A 20,232-nucleotide genomic window follows, 5' to 3' on the forward strand; every position below is an offset into this window, starting at 1 on the left:
CACTCACCGTCCGCGCGCGCGGCGGCTGCGCCGCCTCCTCATTGGCCAGCCGGGCGCGTGCCGTGACTCAGAGCTACCTCCCCGTGCTTTGTGCGTCCGCCCGTGAAAGTAGCCCCGGCGCCCCGCCCTTGTGGCCCCCACCAGAGCGGCGGCGGAGGGATCCGCTGGGGGCGGTGCTGCGGCCAGCCGGGATCACCTTGGCGAGGCGTGGGGGTGGCGCGCAGAGCGGCGGCGGCGCTCGGACGGAGAGGAGCGTGACTGGACGGCGGCAGGTAACGGCGGCCTGTAGGGCGGCGAGCGGTGGGGCCGGCCACGCTGGTACCGCCGTTATCCCCGTGTTTCCGCCGCCGGGAGAGGGTCTCCCCGGGCGGCGGCTGAGGGGAGGGGGCGCGCGCCCTATGGGCCGGTTGAGGAGGGGGCGCGCGGGGGGCTCGCGGTGCCGACCACGTGGCTGCCGGCGGCCCCAGCCCCGCGTCCCCTCCCTCTGCCTCCTCGAGCATCCCCCCCCCAGACCCCCACACCGGGGAACGGCCTTTCCGAGCATCCCCCCGTGACCCAGCGGTCGGGATCGCCCGCTTCGAGCATCCCTTCCGATCCCACGGCGGGAAACGCCGGCTCCGAGCATCTCCCCGCGGCCCGCACCGGGAAATGGCCACACCGGGCACGGGGGGGGCGGCGAGGGTCCGGTTTGTGGTGCGAGGGCCCAGGGGAATGGAGCGGGACACGCAGGAGCGGTGAGCTCCGTTAACCGGAGCGCGGGGCGCCGCTGCGGCTGCAGCCCGGGTGCTGCTGGGCCGGCAGTGCCGGAGGAGCGGCTGCCAGGCTGAGTCAGAGGCACTCGGAGTGAGGCGCTGGGCCACCGCCCCCCCGCGCCTGCACTAAAAGCCGGCAGTTCCCCGAAGGGCATCAGCTTAAATCAGCGTCCGGCTCACTGCACCCACCATTGATGCTGCAGCCTCTTCCCGGCCCCCCCTCCGAGAAGGGAAGGCCCCTTCTGAATTCATCTTCTCCCGTAATTGTGCCGGCTTAGACACGTCCAGCTGATTTGGACAGTTTCTTGAACTGTGACAACCTTGCAAACCTGTTTAAACCCCTTTTGCACAGCTACCAGGGCATGAATAGTGCTTTTGTTAGCAGACAATGGCAACCTCCCGACTGTCTTCTCAGACTACTAAAAGTAGAGGGCAATTTCTAAAAACCTGCTTTGTTCTGATAAGGCTACTCCGTATCGGCGAGGCCCAGGTTAACAAAAAAAAAAATCAGTGTTTTATGGGGGTTTTTGTCACGTTAAAGTGGTAACTTTCCTGCTGTTACTCATCGTGACTTGCCTTGGCTCAAAGGTGCGATGACAAAGAGGTTTTTGGTTACTCAGACACGTCCGGGTACTTGTGCAATTAGAATTAAAAAAAAAGAAACAAAAAAATCCAACAATAAAACTTGTAATTTCATGCCCAAGATCCCCTTTATAGAGCAGAATTCTGGCTAATACAAAGGCGTTCGATGGGTTAATGGGCCGTGCTGGTGCCAGCAGGTTTCCAGCCCATCACCGGATTAAGCAGAAGGTTTTTGTGCTAGGCAGTAAGCACCTCTTCGAGCCACGTGCTTGAACCGGGGACTTCTGCCTGTGAAACCCTTCTGAGAAACTTGGTAAAGAGGTCGGAGAGTGCAGCAGCCTGCGTTTTTTATTACCTACTCCTTTTTCCATCTAAAGCTATTATTAAAACCTCCATCAACCTGTTAGCCGGAGTGATCCACCGCCGGCCTTACTTCCCTTTCCACCCAACAAATGGATAATTTAATTTGATGGGAGCAAGACATTTCCCAGGCGGGCTGCAGCACGTGCTTGGTCCTTTATGTCCTGCCTGGCCGTTGTTCTCCCGGGGGAGGATGGAGCCGCAGCGGGTGGTGATGGATGGCACGTAGGGAATGGGGCTGCAGTACCGGGGCACAGCCACGTGCAGCATTCTCCGTCCTGGAGTGGGGATGCAGCACAGTGGTCTGCACTTCTGCCTAGTTAAATGCAAAAAGAAAACCCCCAAGCTTTCTTTTATCACTTAAAGCAGGTTTTTACAGCTTGCCTGAAGGCAGCCAGGTGCTTTTTGTCGAAAGGCTCCGTGTCCTCTGCAAGGTTAAGCCTGTAGGTGTGTCCTACAAATATCCTCGAGATAAATCTTTCTCGTCACCAAACATCCGATGCTTGCCACCTCTTTATTTTTTTAGTTAAGCCTTCCAGGGGAGGGCAGCTCAGCAAAGGCACGGCTGAGCCAGCAGCACACAGGGAAGGTGCCAGAGCCAGCCTGACCTTCCCGATCCCCATTGCCAAAAAGCTGGAGAGGCAGCTCCGTTGTGGGTCTCTCCTCCCATGGATCTGCAGCTCAGTGCTGGGGAGAGCATCAGCCAGCCGGGAGCAGGTGGTGGCTCCTGGATTCCATCCAGCCTTGCAGAAAAGGGGTGGAATTTTGGGGTGGCCATTTTGTCCTTACCAAACGACAAGACACCACCTCTGGCACCAGCTTCATGGCAGGACTGTGCTGTCCTCCCTCCCTGGGAGAGGGGGTGCCAGGCCAGGGTAAAAACCTGCTTCTTTGCAGAGCTGCATTTCCCTGTCGAGTGCCTTTAACTTCTGGAATGAGCGAAGCTGGTGTTTTTCTAGGCTGCTTTTAGGAATCTGAAGGCCTGCCTGGTTTCATAACCCTGCCCTGAGCACTAACTCAAACCATTTCTGCCTCTGGGCAGGGACACTGGGCATGAGCAGCCTTGTTCTGCAGCATCTGTGAGGTTGTGTAAGTGAGACTGACCAGTAAATCCCGAGTCATCGCCACCCCCTGGGAGCCTCCTGTCTGGAATTCCTGCAGGCAGTGACACAGCTCTGCCGCTGTCGCCTGGGGACAGCCCCTGCTGCAGTTTTTACTTCCCTTTGTCACCAGTAACAGCAAAGGCTTGGCCCTGGGTGGGGATTGCCTGGGTGAGGATTGCTGCTTCCTCTCCTTCCTCCATCCCCAAGGGGCATATCTGGAGAAACCATGATTTTAGGCTTTCTGTCATCTGGCCCATGGAGTGAGCTGGCTGGAATTAGTCACCTGGCTACAGTAAAACCCAGTCCCCACCTCAAATGGCTCACTCTGGAATATTCAGGAGCTGTGGAGATACCAGGCACCATTGGGACACCCTGCCCGAAGAATAGGGAGGTCAAGTAATAAATTCAGGGATTTAATCGTTATTCCTTGAGGAATGAATTTGGGTTTATTCAGTGCTGGAAACATTCAGGTGTTGTAGGATATTGCTCAGTTCCCCTTCCCTCACTCTGCCCAGACTGAGTGCTCTTGTGTTTTCTGGTCTTCTTGAAGTCTTTGCTCCCCTGTTTGATGTTAAAAAAAGCAGAGTAGTGGGAAATGCCAGACATTCCTGTTATAAATATGAGACTGGTCATTCCAGTAAAATTCAGTTGATGCCTTGTTAAATGCACGGTGAAGGAAGGCAGGAGGGAGTACTAAGACAACTCTTGGTGGTCGTGGGCACGGTGCTGTGGACACATGGGTGTTTGGGATACTTTCTGGCTCCTGCGTTTCTGCTCTCAGCCCTGGACAAGGTCACTGTGTCTGAGGTTCATTTTTCTGAGCCCTCTGAGCTGCTGGAAAGTGAACTTTCCCTTTCTCATTGTAAAGACTTTCAGGGTGTTAAAATTATATATGCAAATGACTTGAGTGGGTGGGGGATTTCCATGAGGCAGAGAGAATTTGCTTGCTTATTTTTTATAAAGTATAAAATATTTTTATTTGTTCCAAGTTGTGCTCTGGCTGCAGTTTCCGTGTTGGGATACCGTTGTTCGGTGTTTCTCTTGTTCCTAGAAGCTGTGCAAACCTGATTCCCTGTGCGTGGAGGTGATTTCCCAGCAAAGGCTTGTTTTTTTTGGCATCTGAGGAAGCTGACACTGCTCTGCAAGTGTCGGAGGGTGCAACAGCAAGTGTTAGAGGGCTGAAACACAATGTTTTAGGACTGACCAGAGGGTTTTCCTATAATAATGAGACTTTCTTGGGCTTTTTATGTGGGCAGACCTTCTTGTAGTGACTCCGGTGATTCAGCAGCTTCTGGCAGGGCTGAGGGAAAAGAGGCTTTGCCAGGTCAAATTATGGTTTTTGCTGGCCTGGCTGCTCTGTGGCGCATGGCAGCGCAGTGAGGGTGAGTCAGGGCTGCCTGCGCGAGGATCTGCACGTAGGAGAGGAAGGGCTGGGCTGCGGAGCAGGGGAGGAGCATCGGGGCCAGGCAGCACAGGATGACACCAGGCAGGCTGGCAGGGTATGGTCTGAGCCTCACTGTGCTCAATCCTGCCAGCTCAGGCAGAGTTTTTGGGTTTATTGGTGCCTCTGTGGCAAAGCTGGATGTGCTGAGCTGGCTGGTGTGTGCCTTTCCTGCCGTGGTTTTTTGGTGGGCTTTGTCTGTCTGGGGTGGGCTGAACAAAAGCTCAGCTCTAGAACTGCTCTGTCCCAGCTTTTAGCTGAGCACCAGCCCATGTTGCTGTAAGCACGTCTTGGAGATGAAGGCGGCTCATGCCTGCTCTGAGTGTCACCCATGTGCCCAGGGCATGGAGTTGGAAGTTAAACCAATCTTTAAAGGCAAAATGAGTGATCTGCCCATGCCATAGTCACCACCTTGCATCACTCTTTTCCCAGAGGCTTTGGTAATGCTAGGATTTTAGCCTGGGCAGGTCCAAGAGACAAAGCTTTGAGCTGCCACTACTACCTGAGAACACAATTATTGCAATTAGAAATGCCTGAGGCACCCGGTACTGCTGTAAAATGAGTGTTCTCCCATCCCAGTGGACTGTTAGCCTCAGCTCAGCTGCTTCTTTGGAGGATAGGTTCCCGAAAAATAGGTTGGTCCTGCTGTTGTGGGGATTCTGTAGTCCAGAGGAGGCAAACAGCCTGAGTTCTGAGAGGTTTTTTTAATCCAAATGTTAAAAAATACAACCAGTTTTAAACTGTGCGAGAAATTTCTGGTGCTGTGGATGAAGGGGAGTGCAGGGGGCAGGGGAGACCTGCAGCATCTTCAAAGAGGGACTCTAAATGTATTACATCTTCATCAACTCAAGTCTGCTCACTTGTCCAGGCTTAAAGGATGGGGTTTAGGCTTATGGGGACTTTGCCGTGATTAGGTGCTCCTGGGCAGAAGGCTGCCCATGTCCGGCTGTGCCGCAGTCACGCCAGCGCTGAGCTGCCCCGCTCCCAAGTGGGATGGGAAGCGCAGTTGAGGCCTGTAGGAGAAATGAGCGGAGAGCTGGGAGGGAGGAGGCAGAACCTCTGCCTGCGCACTCAAGTGCTTGAATTTTGTTGCGTTGTGTAGCTCCAAGGGAAGACTGGCAATGAAGAGAAGCTATGAAGGGAACATCTGCATAGAAGGCAGGTGAGCTTTGGGTGGTCCATGTGGGGGATGACATGGAAATAGAAATGTGCCTTGCCTGTTAGGACTCTCAAATAGGAACATAAAGATAGTTTGACCCAGTAGCAGCTTTCTTGTTACCTCCATATTCATCTCATGGCTGTCCTGGTGTCTCTGCTTGATGGGCAAGTTGGGGTGGGTGATTCCCAAACCTGGCACCGCTTTCTTCCCTTGCAGACACAGGAATCGAGTGACCATGTCGAAGCACCACGATGCAGGGACCGCTTTCATCCAGACCCAGCAGCTGCACGCTGCCATGGCAGACACCTTCCTGGAGCACATGTGCCGCCTGGACATCGACTCGGAGCCAACCATCGCCAGAAACACTGGCATCATCTGCACCATTGGTAGGCCATTCCTAGATAGGAGAGAATTGCAGCTCAGAGCCCACACCTTGGTGAAACTTATTAGGGAAATTGTGAGAGGGATCTGGCTTTTATCCCTTGCCAGGGCTGAACTTGTGTGGTGAAGAATCATGACTTTCCCATATTTGCCTAACTTGTGTTACTGCTGGGAGTGAATCCAGCATCCAGCGAAATGGGAATTGCTTGGGTTCCGCTGCACTCCGTGGGCAAGTTAAAACAATATTTGCTGCTGCAGCGCTGAGCAATGCTGTATCCATTTACCTTTTCTTTTCCACATGAATCAACCTGGTCTGTGTGGGTTACCTCATTATTTTTCCAAAGTTAATGTTCAAACTTTTTCTTCCTCCTAGGCCCGGCCTCCCGCTCTGTGGACAAACTGAAGGAAATGATTAAATCTGGAATGAACGTTGCCCGCCTCAACTTCTCTCACGGCACCCATGAGGTAAGGCTGGGGCCTGAGCAGCTACAGCCCATGTGTGTCTGCTGATCCTGTCCCTCAGGGAGAAGGGAAATCCTGCTTCATCCAGACCATCCTTGGTGTGGGAAGGTCAAATAGCTGCCTTTGGGGAAAGCGTGCTGGTTGTACATACTGAGCCAATGATAACATTGAAGTGTATTTTCTGAGCAATTTTGAAAGCAATAAAATTCCTCACCCTGCCCTGTAGCAGGGAGACAGGTAACTGGTATTTGACACTGTGTGCCAACTGCTTGCCATGAAATCCTTCAGTTCTTCCTCACATTGTGCTATTCCCAGAGCTGCTGGTTCCTAGTGAGCAGCAGAAGCTGAGAAGACCTGTCCCTGTTTTGCACCTCTGCAGGAGGTCACACTATCAGTTAATCTCACTTCTTGTTCCATTGCTGGGGATTTCGCAAGCAGGCAATCAATGAATAACCCTGATCAAAATGCATCTCTTATTAGTGATTTGATGTAATTACTGTGCCTAGTGGGAAGAATGGGCTCCTGGGTTTTCTGGCTAAGCAGCTGCTCCGGGTGTGTTCCTGGTGCTCTGGAAGGTCCCACCATGGGGCTTGGGATGTGGTGTGGTGAGCTTAGAAGAATAAGGTCAAAAGAAATCAACACTCCATGACAGTCAAGCCCTGTTGCTATAAATAGCTGAGATCCTCAGTGATACTGGAGGAGCTGAGGATCCCATTCTGCTGAGGTTTTTGGTTTTTTTTTTTTCTGACCTTGGCCACTTTCCAACTTTTAAAATGTCACCCAGTAGCAGCTGTAGGTGGCTTTACATAGTGACCCATGAGCCTCGTGGTGTGTAACAGCTTGGCCTTTCACCCTGGTGACCTTTAATGGGCACAGGGCCGTGTCAGGATCAAAAGGGCTGATACTTAACTGTGGGCAGCCATCAGACCTTGACTAACCACACTGGGATAGTGTCAGTGCATGCCTTGCAGTTGGGAAATCAGCTTGGAGGAAGAATAGTGTGGAGTAAGTGCATCCCAGGAGTTGAATCTGTGTGGCTGGGTGGCCAGGTGGCTCATCAGGGAGTTGGTGGCCAGGCTGAAGCTGGGAATTCTCACACTGTGAGAATTCCCAATTGCTGCAGTCTGTGAGCTTGGCTGAGGTTTTCCTGCTTTGTGTGCTAATTGTACATTTCACACCAACAAAGCTGACTGCAGGCACTGGTGTGGCTGTCACCTGCAGATTGTGACTATCAGCCATAGCCAGTGCTAAGTTTGTGTCCCCTCCTGGCTCCTCCAAAATGTCCCAGTTCCCAGTGAAGCCCCGAAGCGTTTCCATCTGTCACAGGTGTTTCAGTTCTTGTGTCCACCCCAAAGCATTTACCAGAGCTTGAGCTTTAACAGAGGTGCTTTGGTACCTGCCTGGCTCTGTTTTACATAGAATAAAAATGGCTTTTACCTCCAGCTCTGCCTGCATTCCTGTTCTGCATGTGTAACTCTTCAGAAAGTCAGATTCCCTAGGAGCCAGTTAATCCTGGATATCAAGCTAAAATGGAAAAACCCCAGGACGCTGGGTTCAGATGGGTGTTGTGGCACTGTCAGGGCTCGTTTTCCATGCTGCTTCTACCCCAGCTGCAGTGCCTGGAAGGGTCAGGGCCATCTCATTCCCATCTTGCACACTCAGTCAATAAACTGACTCATTTTTCTGCTATAAAGAGTTATCAGCTGTTAAGTATTTCTGGCTAAAGGGCACACATGCGAACTTCAGCATGGCTTTTTCCAGCATCACCTTCCTGGTGCTGGCTTATCATCCCTGATTTACTGAAGTCAGTGTGGAGGGCTCGTGTTGGGGTGGGTGACTGGCACGAGGAGACCGGGTGTTCCAGATGAGTCAGGTCAAACTTCATCAGTCCATATGGCACAGAGAGGAAAGGCTGTCTTACCTACTAAAGTCTGTCAAGTGTTACACAACTCTTACTAGCTGTATGTAGTTAAGGTTATCTCTTAATGTTGTTTAAACAAGCAAAGTCAACTGTTGGCCATCTGTAGCATATTTGAGGGAGCTGGGATGGGTTTTCTCACAAAATTATCTTAAAGCTGGCAGCATTTAGCAAAATGCTCTTGCAAACAAGGTTTGGAAGCCAGGCGTGTGGTACTGGAGTAATGAACTCCTGTCTGTGATTGCTTTGACTCTGGAAATAAACTGCAAATATTTACACAGATAACGTTCTTTTAGCAAATCCTTTATCTGTGGGAATTTAGGCCAAAGAATGAAAAGCCTGTCCACCTGCAGGACTGATAGTGGCTCAGGCTGGAAGTGTGTGTGGGAGCTGGCAGTGTGGAGAGGCATCTTCCCTTGCTCTGATGTGAGGAGGAGCACAGCTGTCGGTGGCACTGGGACATTCTTCTGCTATCAGGTGTCTTTCAGTGCACACAGCTGCTGCTGCTGTGAGTATTCTGGTGTGTTGAATAGGCAACATGGGAAAGCTTTTGGAAAAGTTACTCCTGTTGGCTGGTGAGCCATCCTCAAGTGGCAGATGTGTGTCCTCATGGAAAATCGCTTCAGCCGGACCTTGGGACTGTCTCCTTGAATTGTCCCTATGGAATTAGTGCTGTGGGCACACCAGATAACTTCCAGACCCCACCTTCATGGCAGGAAGTATCTTCATGCCACACTTCATGGCAAGTGTATCCTTGCACTCTCCTTTACCCGAAGCTTAAATTTTGGGTTAAATTTTATAAATATATATATATATAATATATAATTAAAAATTAGTTTAATTTTGAAGGTAGAACTGAAAGTTAGATCAGAATTGTGTTTTTGGACAGCCTTTGGGGTGCACAGGGATCTTTTCTGTAATCAGCAGAGTAGAACCAGCTTTACATTTCCATTTTTTTCTTTTCTTGCCAGTATCATGAGGGCACAATCAAGAATGTGCGAGAAGCCACAGAGAGCTTTGCCTCTGATCCCATCACCTACAGACCTGTGGCTATTGCACTGGACACCAAGGGACCTGAAATCCGAACTGGACTCATTAAGGGAGTAAGTTGCTTTTTTTTATCCCATGTTTTTCACCACATAGACAGGATACCCTTTTAAGCCTGTGGCCCTTTCCAAGCCAAAAACCCACCATAGGAAACAAGGTAACAAACCACCTCCCAGAAGTTCTGACAAACTGCTGTGAGCTGGGAGGTGGTGGTGTGCTGGTTTTTACCAGTTTTGTTGTCACACAGAGTGGCACAGCAGAAGTGGAACTGAAGAAGGGCGCAAAGCTCAAAGTGACCCTGGATGATGCCTTCATGGAGAACTGTGATGAGAACACGCTCTGGTTGGACTATAAGAATCTCATCAAAGTTGTAGAAATTGGCAGCAAAATCTATGTGGATGATGGTCTGATTTCTTTGCTGGTGAAGGAGAAAGGTGGGTAATAGCCATTTCAGCTCTGCCTGTTTGGGTTTTCCTTAGGACATACTTGTGCTTTTCCCTCCAGTAACTTTCTTAGCTTGCAGTTGTATGTTGAAGAAAGGAGAGCATAGTTTTTGATGGTAGTGAGACTTTGAGCTAAATTTCTCTATCTCAAGTGTAGGAGCTTTCCAAAAACTAACTTCAGCTGGGTTTCACTCGGCTGGCATCTAAACCTCATCTTCAAAGGGGAATGTGTGGTAGGGCCATACCACTGTTCATGATCAGCCAGGCTAATTCATGCTCTTAATGCAGGATTTAACTAGTTTTACAGCACAGACCCTGGGCTTTGTAGCTAGAGACAGAACTAGTTTTAACTGGTAATGTAGAGGCAAGGTTACTTCCATGATACTCCCTTTATAGTGCTGCCTAAATTGCTCTAGCCTCAAGCCTCTAATCTGTGAGCATGTAGGGAGTGGGAAGTGAGGCTTTTGGGGTGCTCAGTTTGATGTTGCAGGGCTCTGTGTGCAAAACTGCAGCCTGCAGTTTTCTTGGGGGAGGCAATCTCAACCTCCTGCAGGGAACAACTGATATCTTACCCAGGAACAGTCTAGAAGTTGTTTTAGACCAATCTGTCGTGTTCCCAGGGGTAAACTGCAAGCTCGTGTGGTACAGAAATGCTCTGAAGAGCTGGGATATGCTTTTTATCGCGTGTGCCACTGCTGGCACTGCAGTTCCCAGGCTGGGAGGTGGTGTGGGAGCTGGTAGCAGGAGCTGTCCCAGAGACACTGACCATGAGAACACATTTTTCAGGGAAGGACTATGTTATGACGGAGGTTGAGAACGGCGGCATGCTTGGCAGCAAGAAGGGCGTGAACCTGCCTGGTGCTGCCGTCGACCTGCCCGCTGTCTCTGAAAAGGATATTCAGGACCTAAAATTCGGTGTGGAGCAGAACGTGGATATGGTGTTTGCTTCCTTCATCCGCAAGGCTTCTGATGTCCATGCTGTCAGGAAGGTGCTGGGGGAAAAGGGAAAGAATATCAAGATCATCAGCAAGATTGAGAACCACGAGGGTGTGCGCAGGTGAGATTTGTGCAGGGGATGCTTTGAGTTTGTCACACTGAAATACAGCAACTCACACACTCCCATGCTGTAGCTTCAGACAGCTTTGTGTAGCACTGAATATGTGCTGTGCCTTGCTCCTGGTTTTCTCCTTTTTTCTTTGGCACTGCAGGAACCCAAACAGCCCATGCAAAGCATGTGTGCTCTTTTCAGAGGACAGACAGATGGGAAGGTGCTTTGCAGAACAAATGGGATAACACAGCTCTTTTCTTGCTGTCAGGTTTGATGAGATCATGGAGGCCAGCGATGGCATTATGGTGGCCCGCGGTGACCTGGGAATCGAGATCCCTGCTGAAAAAGTCTTCCTTGCCCAGAAGATGATGATTGGGCGCTGCAACAGGGCTGGCAAACCTATCATCTGTGCCACTCAGGTACTGGAAGTGCCACCTTAGGCTCCTCACTGCCAGAGTCTGGCCGGGAGGGAATGCTGGGGGCATTGCCATGGGTTGATGGGATTGGTTAAAGAGTGAGATGCAGAGAGGTTTTGCTCATAGCTGAAGAGCTCATATTTACGCATTTCTGTGTTTGGGTTCTTTTCCAATTGGATTACAGGACCTCTTGCCAAAGGTTCTACACCTCAGAAGATCATGTAGTAACGAGCCTTTGGGGCTGCCCTTGGAAAGTCATGGGAAGAATGGCACATGCTTTTCCTTGGCATCTTGTGGCAGCACATCCCTGCCTGACAGGGAAGGCTTGCTGGGGTTCCCAGATCTCTTAGAAAGTGTACCCACACTGCAGCTTAAGAAGGAACTGAGTAAAGGATCCATCTCGTTTTTCTGGAAGTGGTAGGGATCACATGCAGAGTCCTTGAGCACTGGGAGGACTGGTTTCCTGGCTGTCCTTGCTCTACACACAGGCTGTGGAAGGTGAAGACAGTCTTTAGACAGCAGTCATTAAACAAGGTTCTGGATTTCTGTTGGCATATGCTCCTTTTTCCTGTATTGCTACAGAAATGCAGCTGGAACACAGCCTCAGGCAGTGTCCCATGGTGTTAAACAAGTGGTGAGCTCCAGCTGAGGGGAAGCTGAGCACCTGAGGAAGACAGGAGAACTGGCCATACTTGGGGTGTGGAAAGGGATTAAGAAGTAATAACCTGACTGAAAGCTGTCCTGTTTTCCACTCTTTTAAGTGGGGATGCTTAGAAGGCTGGTGGAGTTAACTGTTCTGAGTTTACTACCCTGTACATACTGTATAAAGCATTTGAAATCTTGTGTTGGGGAAAGGTGACTTCATTGGTGCAGACCCTGCTCTTTATGACTTCTAGATGATAAAATCCCCAAATTCGAGAATGTATTTGAAATGGATATAAAATGGAATGTTCTCCTTTCTGGTGGAGGTTTTGAATCAAAGCTGGTTTAGGGACCGGCCCCCTTCTCTGTTCCATACCCATGGAGAACTCCTGGAGTCTTTAGGTTGCATCCCACTTTCTGCCCAAGCCACAAGGAGTATTGAAGTTCAGCTGCTTCCTCTGGCAGTGTGTTGATCGCTGTGGGTTTGTTCTCTCCCAGATGCTGGAAAGCATGATCAAGAAGCCTCGCCCAACACGCGCTGAGGGCAGCGACGTCGCCAACGCTGTCCTGGACGGAGCAGACTGCATCATGCTCTCTGGGGAAACAGCCAAGGGAGACTATCCCCTCGAGGCTGTGCGCATGCAGCACGCTGTGAGTACTGCCCTGCCCTGCCCTGCTCTGCTGGGGACAGGACCACCTGGCTCTAGGCCACCTGAACTGGCCACTCAAAGGCCTAAATGGACCTGGCTGCCTAAAGTAGCCATTTCTTTACTCACGCTCTGCTGTGTGATTTTTTTTGAACAAACATGGTCCTGAGGGCCTGGCATCTTAATTTGTGTGCTCCAAACTTGCCAAGCAGAGCTGGGAGCTGCTCTGCAATGCTGAGCTGTAAAACTTCCTATTTCTTTTTGCCATTACCTCAACAGAAATGTCATCCAATGTCCTGCAATTGCAGCGACATTGCAATTGCAATGTCATCCAAGTGCAGTGGCATATTAAATGCCTTAAACTTCTGCAGGATCAAGGAGCTGCTGTAAGCAGTTTATCTATAAATAATGAAAGGTTTTGGCTGAGTCCTGCGTGGGAGGGGGTGGGGAGGCTCCTGAGGGTGATTTACAGTACTGTTGCATTCAGCACCTGCTGCGTGCGGGGGGTTGGGGGGTTTGTTGCATGAGTACTGACAGCACCATATTTTTACATGCCTGAACTGCCAGAAACCTCTGCTCTGCTTCAAGTTCGTGTTTCAGCTGATAAAAGCCTGATGTCAAGTACCTGTGAGCGTTGCTGCTCCCCAGTTACCAGCGCTGTGAATCACAGCAGTGGTAACTCACAAGTTCTAACTCTCACCAGTTTTATTTGTAGTTGAGGTTCTATAGGTTATTCAACTCAGCCAGTGTTGGTTTGCAGTGTGTTACCTAAACATCTTTTACCTCAATATGGAGTGGTGTTTTTTGCACGAGGCAAATGCAAAATACAACTTACGATCACTGGGCAGTGGTGCTGCTTTACTTTACTCTAACAGCATCTTAAAGCTTCTCCCTCCTTTTCCAACCCCTAAATCACAAGGATCGACTGGCTACCAAGACTTGGGACCTTGCTGCAGCAAACTTTACGCCTGGGTTTCCATCCTGGCATTAATTCTTTGGTCTGAGCAGCTTGTGTTGTACCTGTAGCCTGATTTGAGGATCTGTTGCATGTGCTTCCCTCTTCCTGCAGACCTGGGCATGGTGTTCATTCCACCAGGGCCCCTGGAGAAGCACTGAAGATTTTAACACTCTGCAGAAATTGAAATACAGATTGACTAAATGTAAGATGTTCCAGGCAGCAAGGTGCCAATTCTTACGGTAGGAGCAAATGCCAGTACAGTGAGGATCTTTCCTCAGAACTGATTCACTTGTTGTTAGTCAACCCCAGAAACAATGTCCTGAGTAACCATGGTCTGGGGATCTGCAGCATGGCTGGAGCAGGTGGATGTTACCATCTGAAGTGGGCAGTAGGAAGCTTCCAAATACTGGGCAGGCTGATTGCTGAAGGTGGGAGTGGGCATCCTTGCCATTCCACTCCAGGATCCACTCTTCAAAGCCCACCCTGGCCATGCTATGCTGCCTGATGGGACCAAGGTTTAAACAGCCTCTCCATTTTCCTTTCTCCCAACTCCCTGGTATCTCCACCAATGCACCAACTGGAAACCCTCTACAGCTATTCCTGCCTGGGCAGATCCAACTGTGGGGTGAAGTTAAGGATTGCTGTGCCCCTGTGCAGCCGCTGTCAAAGCAGACTCCTGTATTCCCACGTTCCATTACACCTGGGGAGTGCAGGCTTCTCTCTAAAATCAGGTTTGCTCTCTGTGTTACATGGAGCTGCTGCCTTTGTACCAGGAGCTGAAAATAAAGCACCAGGCTTCCAACTCCTGCATTTGGAGTAAGTGTTGTGATGCAAATACTCCCCTTTTATCTAAGTCCAGCAGTAACAAAATGCTTTAGGACAAGTTGGCACTGGCCTGCTGTTCCGGCCTGCTGCCTGTGTCCTGTTATTTTTAGACCTAAGATACTTAACTACTTTGGCTTAAACTGATAACTGTGGAAGGGATAATTCCCAGCATCACATAAAATAATTCATTAACACTAGAGTAGCAAAATTCTGATTTTTCTAACTCCAGAGCTTTCACTATAATGGCACATCAGTCTCTAATTTCACATGAACTTGTCATGCTTTGTGTAGCGGCTGCTCACTTTGAGTAAAGTTGTCCTTGAGAAGATCATGAACCTTTGCATGCTTTTCTAGTCTCTGCAAGCCTTCTTTATCGGGTTGTCAGGCCTTCTGAGATGATTAAATGTGATGATTCCCAGGATCTTGGGATGAACAGGTTGTTGAAGCTGTTGCCAACGTTCAGCCAGAACACAAAGCCTTTAGTTGCCTCTGTCTCATCTGTCCATATCTGGCACTCTACAAACACCCCTAACATCCACACTGTGACAACCCTATAAGGAAGACTTGTTCCTGTTTATTTCCCTATTACCAAAATGAAGTTAGTATCCCACTTGAATGTGAAGCTTTATTGACTCTCAGGTTAAAACAAATCTTTATAGGCTCTCAAAGTGAATCTTTATTTGCTCTCAAGGTAAGCCAAATCTTCACTGACTCTAAAGTTAAACTAAATGTAACAAGGAGAGAACAGTGTCCTGCCTTCAGGGGTAGCATTCAAAGTGTGTTGCTTGCATGTTGGCTTCATAAAAACTGTTCCAGCAGCACTCTGGTGTTGGGAGCCTAGGAGAGATTTCTTACAGAATTGCAAGCAAGACCATGGGCAGGCAGGTAGGTGGCATAAGAGTCTCTCAAGGAAGTCATAAGCAGCCATGACAAAGCATGGGCTGGCTCTGGGCTGGCTTGTTCTGGTCCTTGCAAAGTCATTTGTGTTTGCCTGCTCCGCTGGAACTCCCAAATGCAACAAAAATGCCGTGTTTGGAATGCCTGCCCAGTGACTGGGGCCTGCCAGGATGGTTTGGCCTACCACAGTATGGTGGATCTTAGCAAAATCAAAACCTGAGAGCCAGAAGGCTTCACAGCTTCATCCTAGTACCCTCTTGCATGCATTACTATGACAATTAAGCAAGTTAATGTGTCTCATATTCCTCTGGTATATCTTTCCTTCTTTTCTTTCCTCTATTCTTCTCCTTCCCTCCCACTCGGGCCTGCAGATCGCCCGCGAGGCTGAGGCCGCAATGTTTCATCGTCAGCTGTTCGAAGAAATTTTACGCCTCAATGTTAACAACAGGGACCCTGCCGATGCCATGGCGGCGGGCGCGGTGGAGGCCTCTTTTAAGTGCTTAGCTGCAGCCCTGCTAGTCCTGACCGAGTCCGGCAGGTAGGGCTCAGAGAGGGGGCCTGGGCCGGCCCTTTCCGTGCCAAAACACACTGCACTCTAACACTGCAGTCCCTGGCCAGCTGCTCGCTGCCCGTGCCACCCTTGTGTAAGCACTGCCGTGTGAGCTAACCCTGTGCCAGGGAGGGACCCCAGCAGGCCAGGAGCAGAGCGAGAGTGCCTGGCAGTTGGCATGAGTGTCACCTGAGTGTGGGCTTGACAGGGCGAGGTGCCACCGTGCCAAAAGGAGCCCTCGGGAATGGAGTGGTTTCTCTGCAGGGATGAGCTCAGTCTGAGCTCGCTGGTTAATGGCAGTGTCCAAGGCTGGCAGCTGGGATGTGGCAGCCTGTGCTGGAGCACCTCGCCCTGCCCCGTGCCCGAGTGCCTGCCGTGAGTGTTGTCTCCGAACGCGTGTTGCTCTTGTAGATTGCCCGGGAGGCCGAAGCCGCCATCTTTCACAGGCAGTTGTTTGAGGAACTGCGTCGTCTGACCCCCCTCAACTGCGACCCCACTGAGGCCGCTGCAGTTGGCGCTGTGGAAGCGTCCTTCAAGTGCTGCAGCGGGGCCATTATTGTCCTCACCAAGTCTGGAAGGTAGGAGGGGACACTGCCCCCAGGTCAAGCCTGCTGTGTCACAGGGTGGGGGAAGGAGAATCCCAAAAATGTGGCTTTGAGAGACCAGTGGAGTCAGGTTCTGGCGGTGCCTGCAGTGCTGGTTCCTCAGGAGATGGACACACACATCCCTACACTCCGAGTCCTCGGCCTGCCTCTGCCAGCGTGGCACCAGCTCCGAGCCCAGCCTCCCCTCACTGCTGCAAGTGGCAGTGGCGCCAGCTGGAAGAGCCAAGGGAAAATAAGTGTTGCAGCTTCAATTCAAACTTCTTGGCAAGAAATCATCAATGTAACAGTGAGGCAGAAGTTCAGTGAATGCAGAATCTATTTCATTTTTTTAAATCAAGGCTTTGGCCTTTTGTAGCAGCATCCAAGTTACTGGTCCCTTGCTGGACTTCACAGTCGTCAGCCCTGCTTGCCTGAGCCCAAGGGGCGAAGAGGGACTGCGCAGCCTGGGATTGGTAGGCAGGGAAATGGAGAGTGTTGGAAATGTCCTCTTCCAGGATTCCTTGTGCCTGCCTACAGGTAATCTCTCTGCACAGACAGGCATCTGGCAGGCACCAGGTGAGCTCTGTGGCTGCCGGTGAAATGTGCTGGAACAATGTAGTTTGGGATTTCTGTCCAGCAACGGTGATAGCTGCCAAGCAGAGACTTGTTCTTCCAGTTGAGGAATGGGAGCCGGAGCCTCATGGATCAGCTCTTCCATCTAGAGAAACTGGGCTGCCTGCTCCCAAAGCACGTCCGACCATAAGTCTCAGACTGCTTTCTGGAAGAAAATCAGGATTTCTCACATTGGATTCACACCAAAACAGTAGTGCAGCAGCAGAGGTGTGCTTGTGTATTCTGGGCACCACCTACGTGAAGATGTGGACCACCGGTGAAGCCTTCACCAAAATGTACAGCTTCAAATGATTGTGAGCAGAAAATGACTTTCTGCAGAGATCAGGAGGGAACTGTAAGCACCGAGTTCTGGATACCCTTGTGCTTCTAATGTTTCTTTGTCATATGTTCCAACCTTACACTTGACCTTTTTAAAGATATTTGAACTCTGATATTTGAATATTTTTAGCTGTGGATTTGGTTAACTCTTGTGAGTACCTGATTCTCCCAGATCTCTAGGGAGGCAGCTTGGACAGCGTGGGAAGGATTGTCTGAGAGCTGGCACGTGTGGTTGGGTGCTTGGAGCAGTCTGCTGGCCCCTGCTTTAAGCAGCAAATTTTGCATCTGAGTGTTGCTGAGCTTGGCTCCACTAAACAAGGCTGCAAAAGCAAGTGGAGACACCAGCATGTCTGTTGGGAAGATGAAGCTGCAGATGCCACAGCCTTGCAGTTTGAATCTGTCTGTTTGCAGATGCTCTCTCTCAGCAGTGCTCAGAGAAAAGAAAGCTGTAGTTTAGTCCCCACCCAGGCTGTGCTGCTGCTGCTGTTTTAAGGCGTTTTAAAGACTTTGTGCCCAACTTCCCAGTATAAAATTTGGCTTCTGTTGCATTTGCTTCCCATGGGTGCAGGAGCAGAGCTCTGTGGAGGAACTGGCCTGTTTGCTGGCTTCAGTAGGTGTCTGGGAGGCAGATGGCTTCCTCCTTGGCATGCTTTGGGCAGCACTGCTGGCACTGGCTCTTTCCACCCTGAAAACCGGGAGCTCCTCAAAACAGGGAACTTTCAGGGACCCCTGTTGAGATGCCAAGGCCTGCTTGCAGAGGCCAGAATAAATGGCACCTCGCCACCCTAACGTAGCAACAGAGACAAGTAAAGGCTTGTTCCGGGACCAAAACACCCTGATGGCACTTGCTAAGCTGGGAGGTGAGGAGATTGTCACCACCAGTGGGGATAGCCAGTGCTGGTCTTCCCAGTTGCCTAACTGGGAGCCCAGAGCATCAGGCTGGTTGGTGAGTGGCTCTTGTGGAGACTGGTCACATCCCCCCAGGGGTTTTGGGGAGTCCTCGTGGCTGATAGACCTTGGGGCTGCAGTGCTCCCAGAGGCCGTTCCAGGTGTCCCCTCTGAGGCTGTGCTGGCTGTGTGGAGCCCCACGGTGGCTGTTTCTCCTGCAGGTCGGCACACCTGGTGTCGCGGTACCGCCCGCGGGCCCCCATCATCGCCATCACCCGCAATGAGCAGACGGCGCGCCAGGCCCACCTGTACCGCGGCATCTTCCCCGTGCTCTGCAAAGACCCTGCCCAGGACGCCTGGGCCGAGGACGTGGACCTGCGCGTCAACCTGGGCATGAATGTTGGTGAGTGGCAGCGCTCCCCCTCCCCTGGCACATGGCTCTGGTGGCACGTGGTGGCCCTGAGCACCTAGGTCGTACTTTGGGGTCACTTGATAGGGACTTGTGATGGGAAGAGAGGAACTGGCTGCCTGTGTGGTAACTGGATCCGGACGGGAAACGGGCGGTGGTTGCTTGAGTTGCACCACGTCTGATTGGGAAATGGGGTGGTGGGTTTGGCGCAGCTGCCTTTAAGGAGTTTCCAGCAGGCTTTATGGTGGTGAGTGATGGAGCTGTGACATTCATCATTCCTGAGGGACAAGGGAAGCCTGGAGTGGGGTTGACTCTTTCTTGCACCCCCTCCAAATCCTGTGCTGTGGAATTTTGAGCTCTGCCGCAGAGAAGGGTGTCAGATGGGTGGGCAGCAGGGAGGTGGGGTTTTGATACCCGCCTGGTGCCACAACTACCATGACACAGGCAGCCTCGGTGACTTGGGGAGCAGGTGATAAACACTGCTGCCCCATGGCAAGGAGATGGGGTGGGAGACTGGGCTCTGATGCCTCCCTCTTCTCTCCTAGGCAAAGCTCGAGGGTTCTTCAAGACTGGTGACCTGGTGATCGTGCTGACAGGCTGGCGCCCTGGCTCTGGCTACACCAACACCATGCGTGTGGTGCCCGTACCCTGAGCGCCCACTGGGCCTTCCTTCCCCTGCCCCCCTCTCCTCCCACTGCCCCACTCCCCTCCCACTGCTCAGTCTCCCCTTGCCGTAGACCAGCCATCGCTTGCGCTGTTCTCCTTGTCCCTAGAGTGGATGTAGGTTGCTAAACACCACCCAGTGCAGCAGCAGCAGGGGCAAGAGACCTTAAATCACTAAAAAAAATATACTTGAAGTGTTTAGTTTTTTAAAAAACCTCTTCCTGTAGTTAAAGTCCTGCCTTGATATGTGTTGGAGTCAGCGTAGGAGGTTCCTTCGTGCTGCTGGGATTCCTCTTTCCTGGTGACTGTCCTCGGGGTGTGAAATGTCCCTTTCCCTGGCCCTGGTGTGGGGTTTTGGGGAAGGGGAGAGGCAATGTGTGGTCAGCGGTTCTACTGGACCCCTCCTTGCTCGAGGCAAGCTGCTACTCCCCCCTCCTGTATGGCCACACGCCTCCCCAGACCCAATCCAAGGCAGATGCAGCCTTTCTCAGCTGGTTGTTTTGGGGATGGGGGCAGGGGAAGGGTGTCGGCTCCATGCACAGAGCGTCCCGTGCTCCCCTCGCAGCGTTGTCTCCTGTGTTAGTCGTGTCCCCCCACCACCCCAGAGCCCCCCCTCACCCAGCACTCCGATGGGCCCTGGGGCGGGAGAGCACAACTGTCCATCAATAAAGAGAAGCTGAAGCACCTGCCAGGCTGAGCTGCTCCGTGAGGGTTGCTGAGGGGTCTGCAGGGGTAGGGGGAGATCTGGTGGAAAAGGGCTGCAGGAGCTGGGGAGGTGTGCAAGGGTGGGGGAGCGCTTAGGGTTGGGGCTGGAGTCTGCAGCGCTTGGGATGTCGGGGATCTGCAGGCATTAGCGGGGTCTGGGGTGGGGGTCTGCAGGCTCTGGGGGAACTGCTGCAGTTTGAAGGGGGCCCAGTGCAGTAATTCGCTAGGGTTGGGGGTGCTTGCAGGGGGTGGAGGAGCTCTACAGGGGTTTGGGGTTCAAGGGAGGGATCGGCCCGGCTGCAGACATCTGTTGGGAGTGGGGGCCAGAGGAGGAGTCAGTAGGGTTGGGGGCTCTACAGGGGTTTTTCGGGGGGGGTTCTGTGGGAGCCGGTGTTTCCGTG

At 51.7% G+C, this 20,232-nt stretch overlaps 1 protein-coding gene across 3 annotated transcripts; it reads left to right on the forward strand.

The window, feature by feature from the left end:
• Nucleotides 1-115: 115 nt before the first annotated feature.
• Nucleotides 116-19,812, forward strand: PKM (pyruvate kinase M1/2). 3 transcript variants are annotated; one of them, XM_058846516.1, is made up of 11 exons: nt 116-272; nt 5,614-5,783; nt 6,152-6,243; nt 9,130-9,261; nt 9,453-9,639; nt 10,435-10,705; nt 10,965-11,115; nt 12,253-12,405; nt 15,453-15,619; nt 18,276-18,457; nt 19,009-19,812. In XM_058846516.1, the coding sequence occupies exons 2-11, from the start codon at nt 5,633-5,635 to the stop codon at nt 19,113-19,115; spliced, it is 1,593 nt and encodes a 530-aa protein (XP_058702499.1). In that variant the 5' UTR covers nt 116-272; nt 5,614-5,632; the 3' UTR covers nt 19,116-19,812. The 3 variants fall into 3 exon arrangements, with proteins under 3 accessions (XP_058702499.1, XP_058702498.1, XP_058702497.1); XM_058846515.1 differs by lacking the exon at nt 116-272 and adding an exon at nt 5,341-5,400; XM_058846514.1 differs by lacking the exons at nt 116-272; nt 15,453-15,619 and adding exons at nt 5,341-5,400; nt 16,043-16,209.
• The last annotated feature ends 420 nt before the right edge of the window (nt 19,813-20,232 follow it).

The sequence above is a fragment of the Poecile atricapillus genome, chromosome 11 (assembly GCF_030490865.1).
Source record: "Poecile atricapillus isolate bPoeAtr1 chromosome 11, bPoeAtr1.hap1, whole genome shotgun sequence".
NCBI lineage: Eukaryota > Metazoa > Chordata > Aves > Passeriformes > Paridae > Poecile > Poecile atricapillus.

What these genes read in the sequence shown, in the direction of transcription:
- PKM (XM_058846515.1), top strand. Translation starts at nt 5,360, where the DNA reads ATGAAGAGAAGCTATGAAGGGAACATCTGCATAGAAGGCAG. An exon ending in CTGTGCGCATGCAGCACGCT is followed by an intron (nt 12,406 to 15,452) that starts GTGAGTACTGCC and finishes TCGGGCCTGCAG; the next exon opens with ATCGCCCGCGAGGCTGAGGC. An exon ending in CAACCTGGGCATGAATGTTG is followed by an intron (nt 18,458 to 19,008) that starts GTGAGTGGCAGC and finishes CTTCTCTCCTAG; the next exon opens with GCAAAGCTCGAGGGTTCTTC.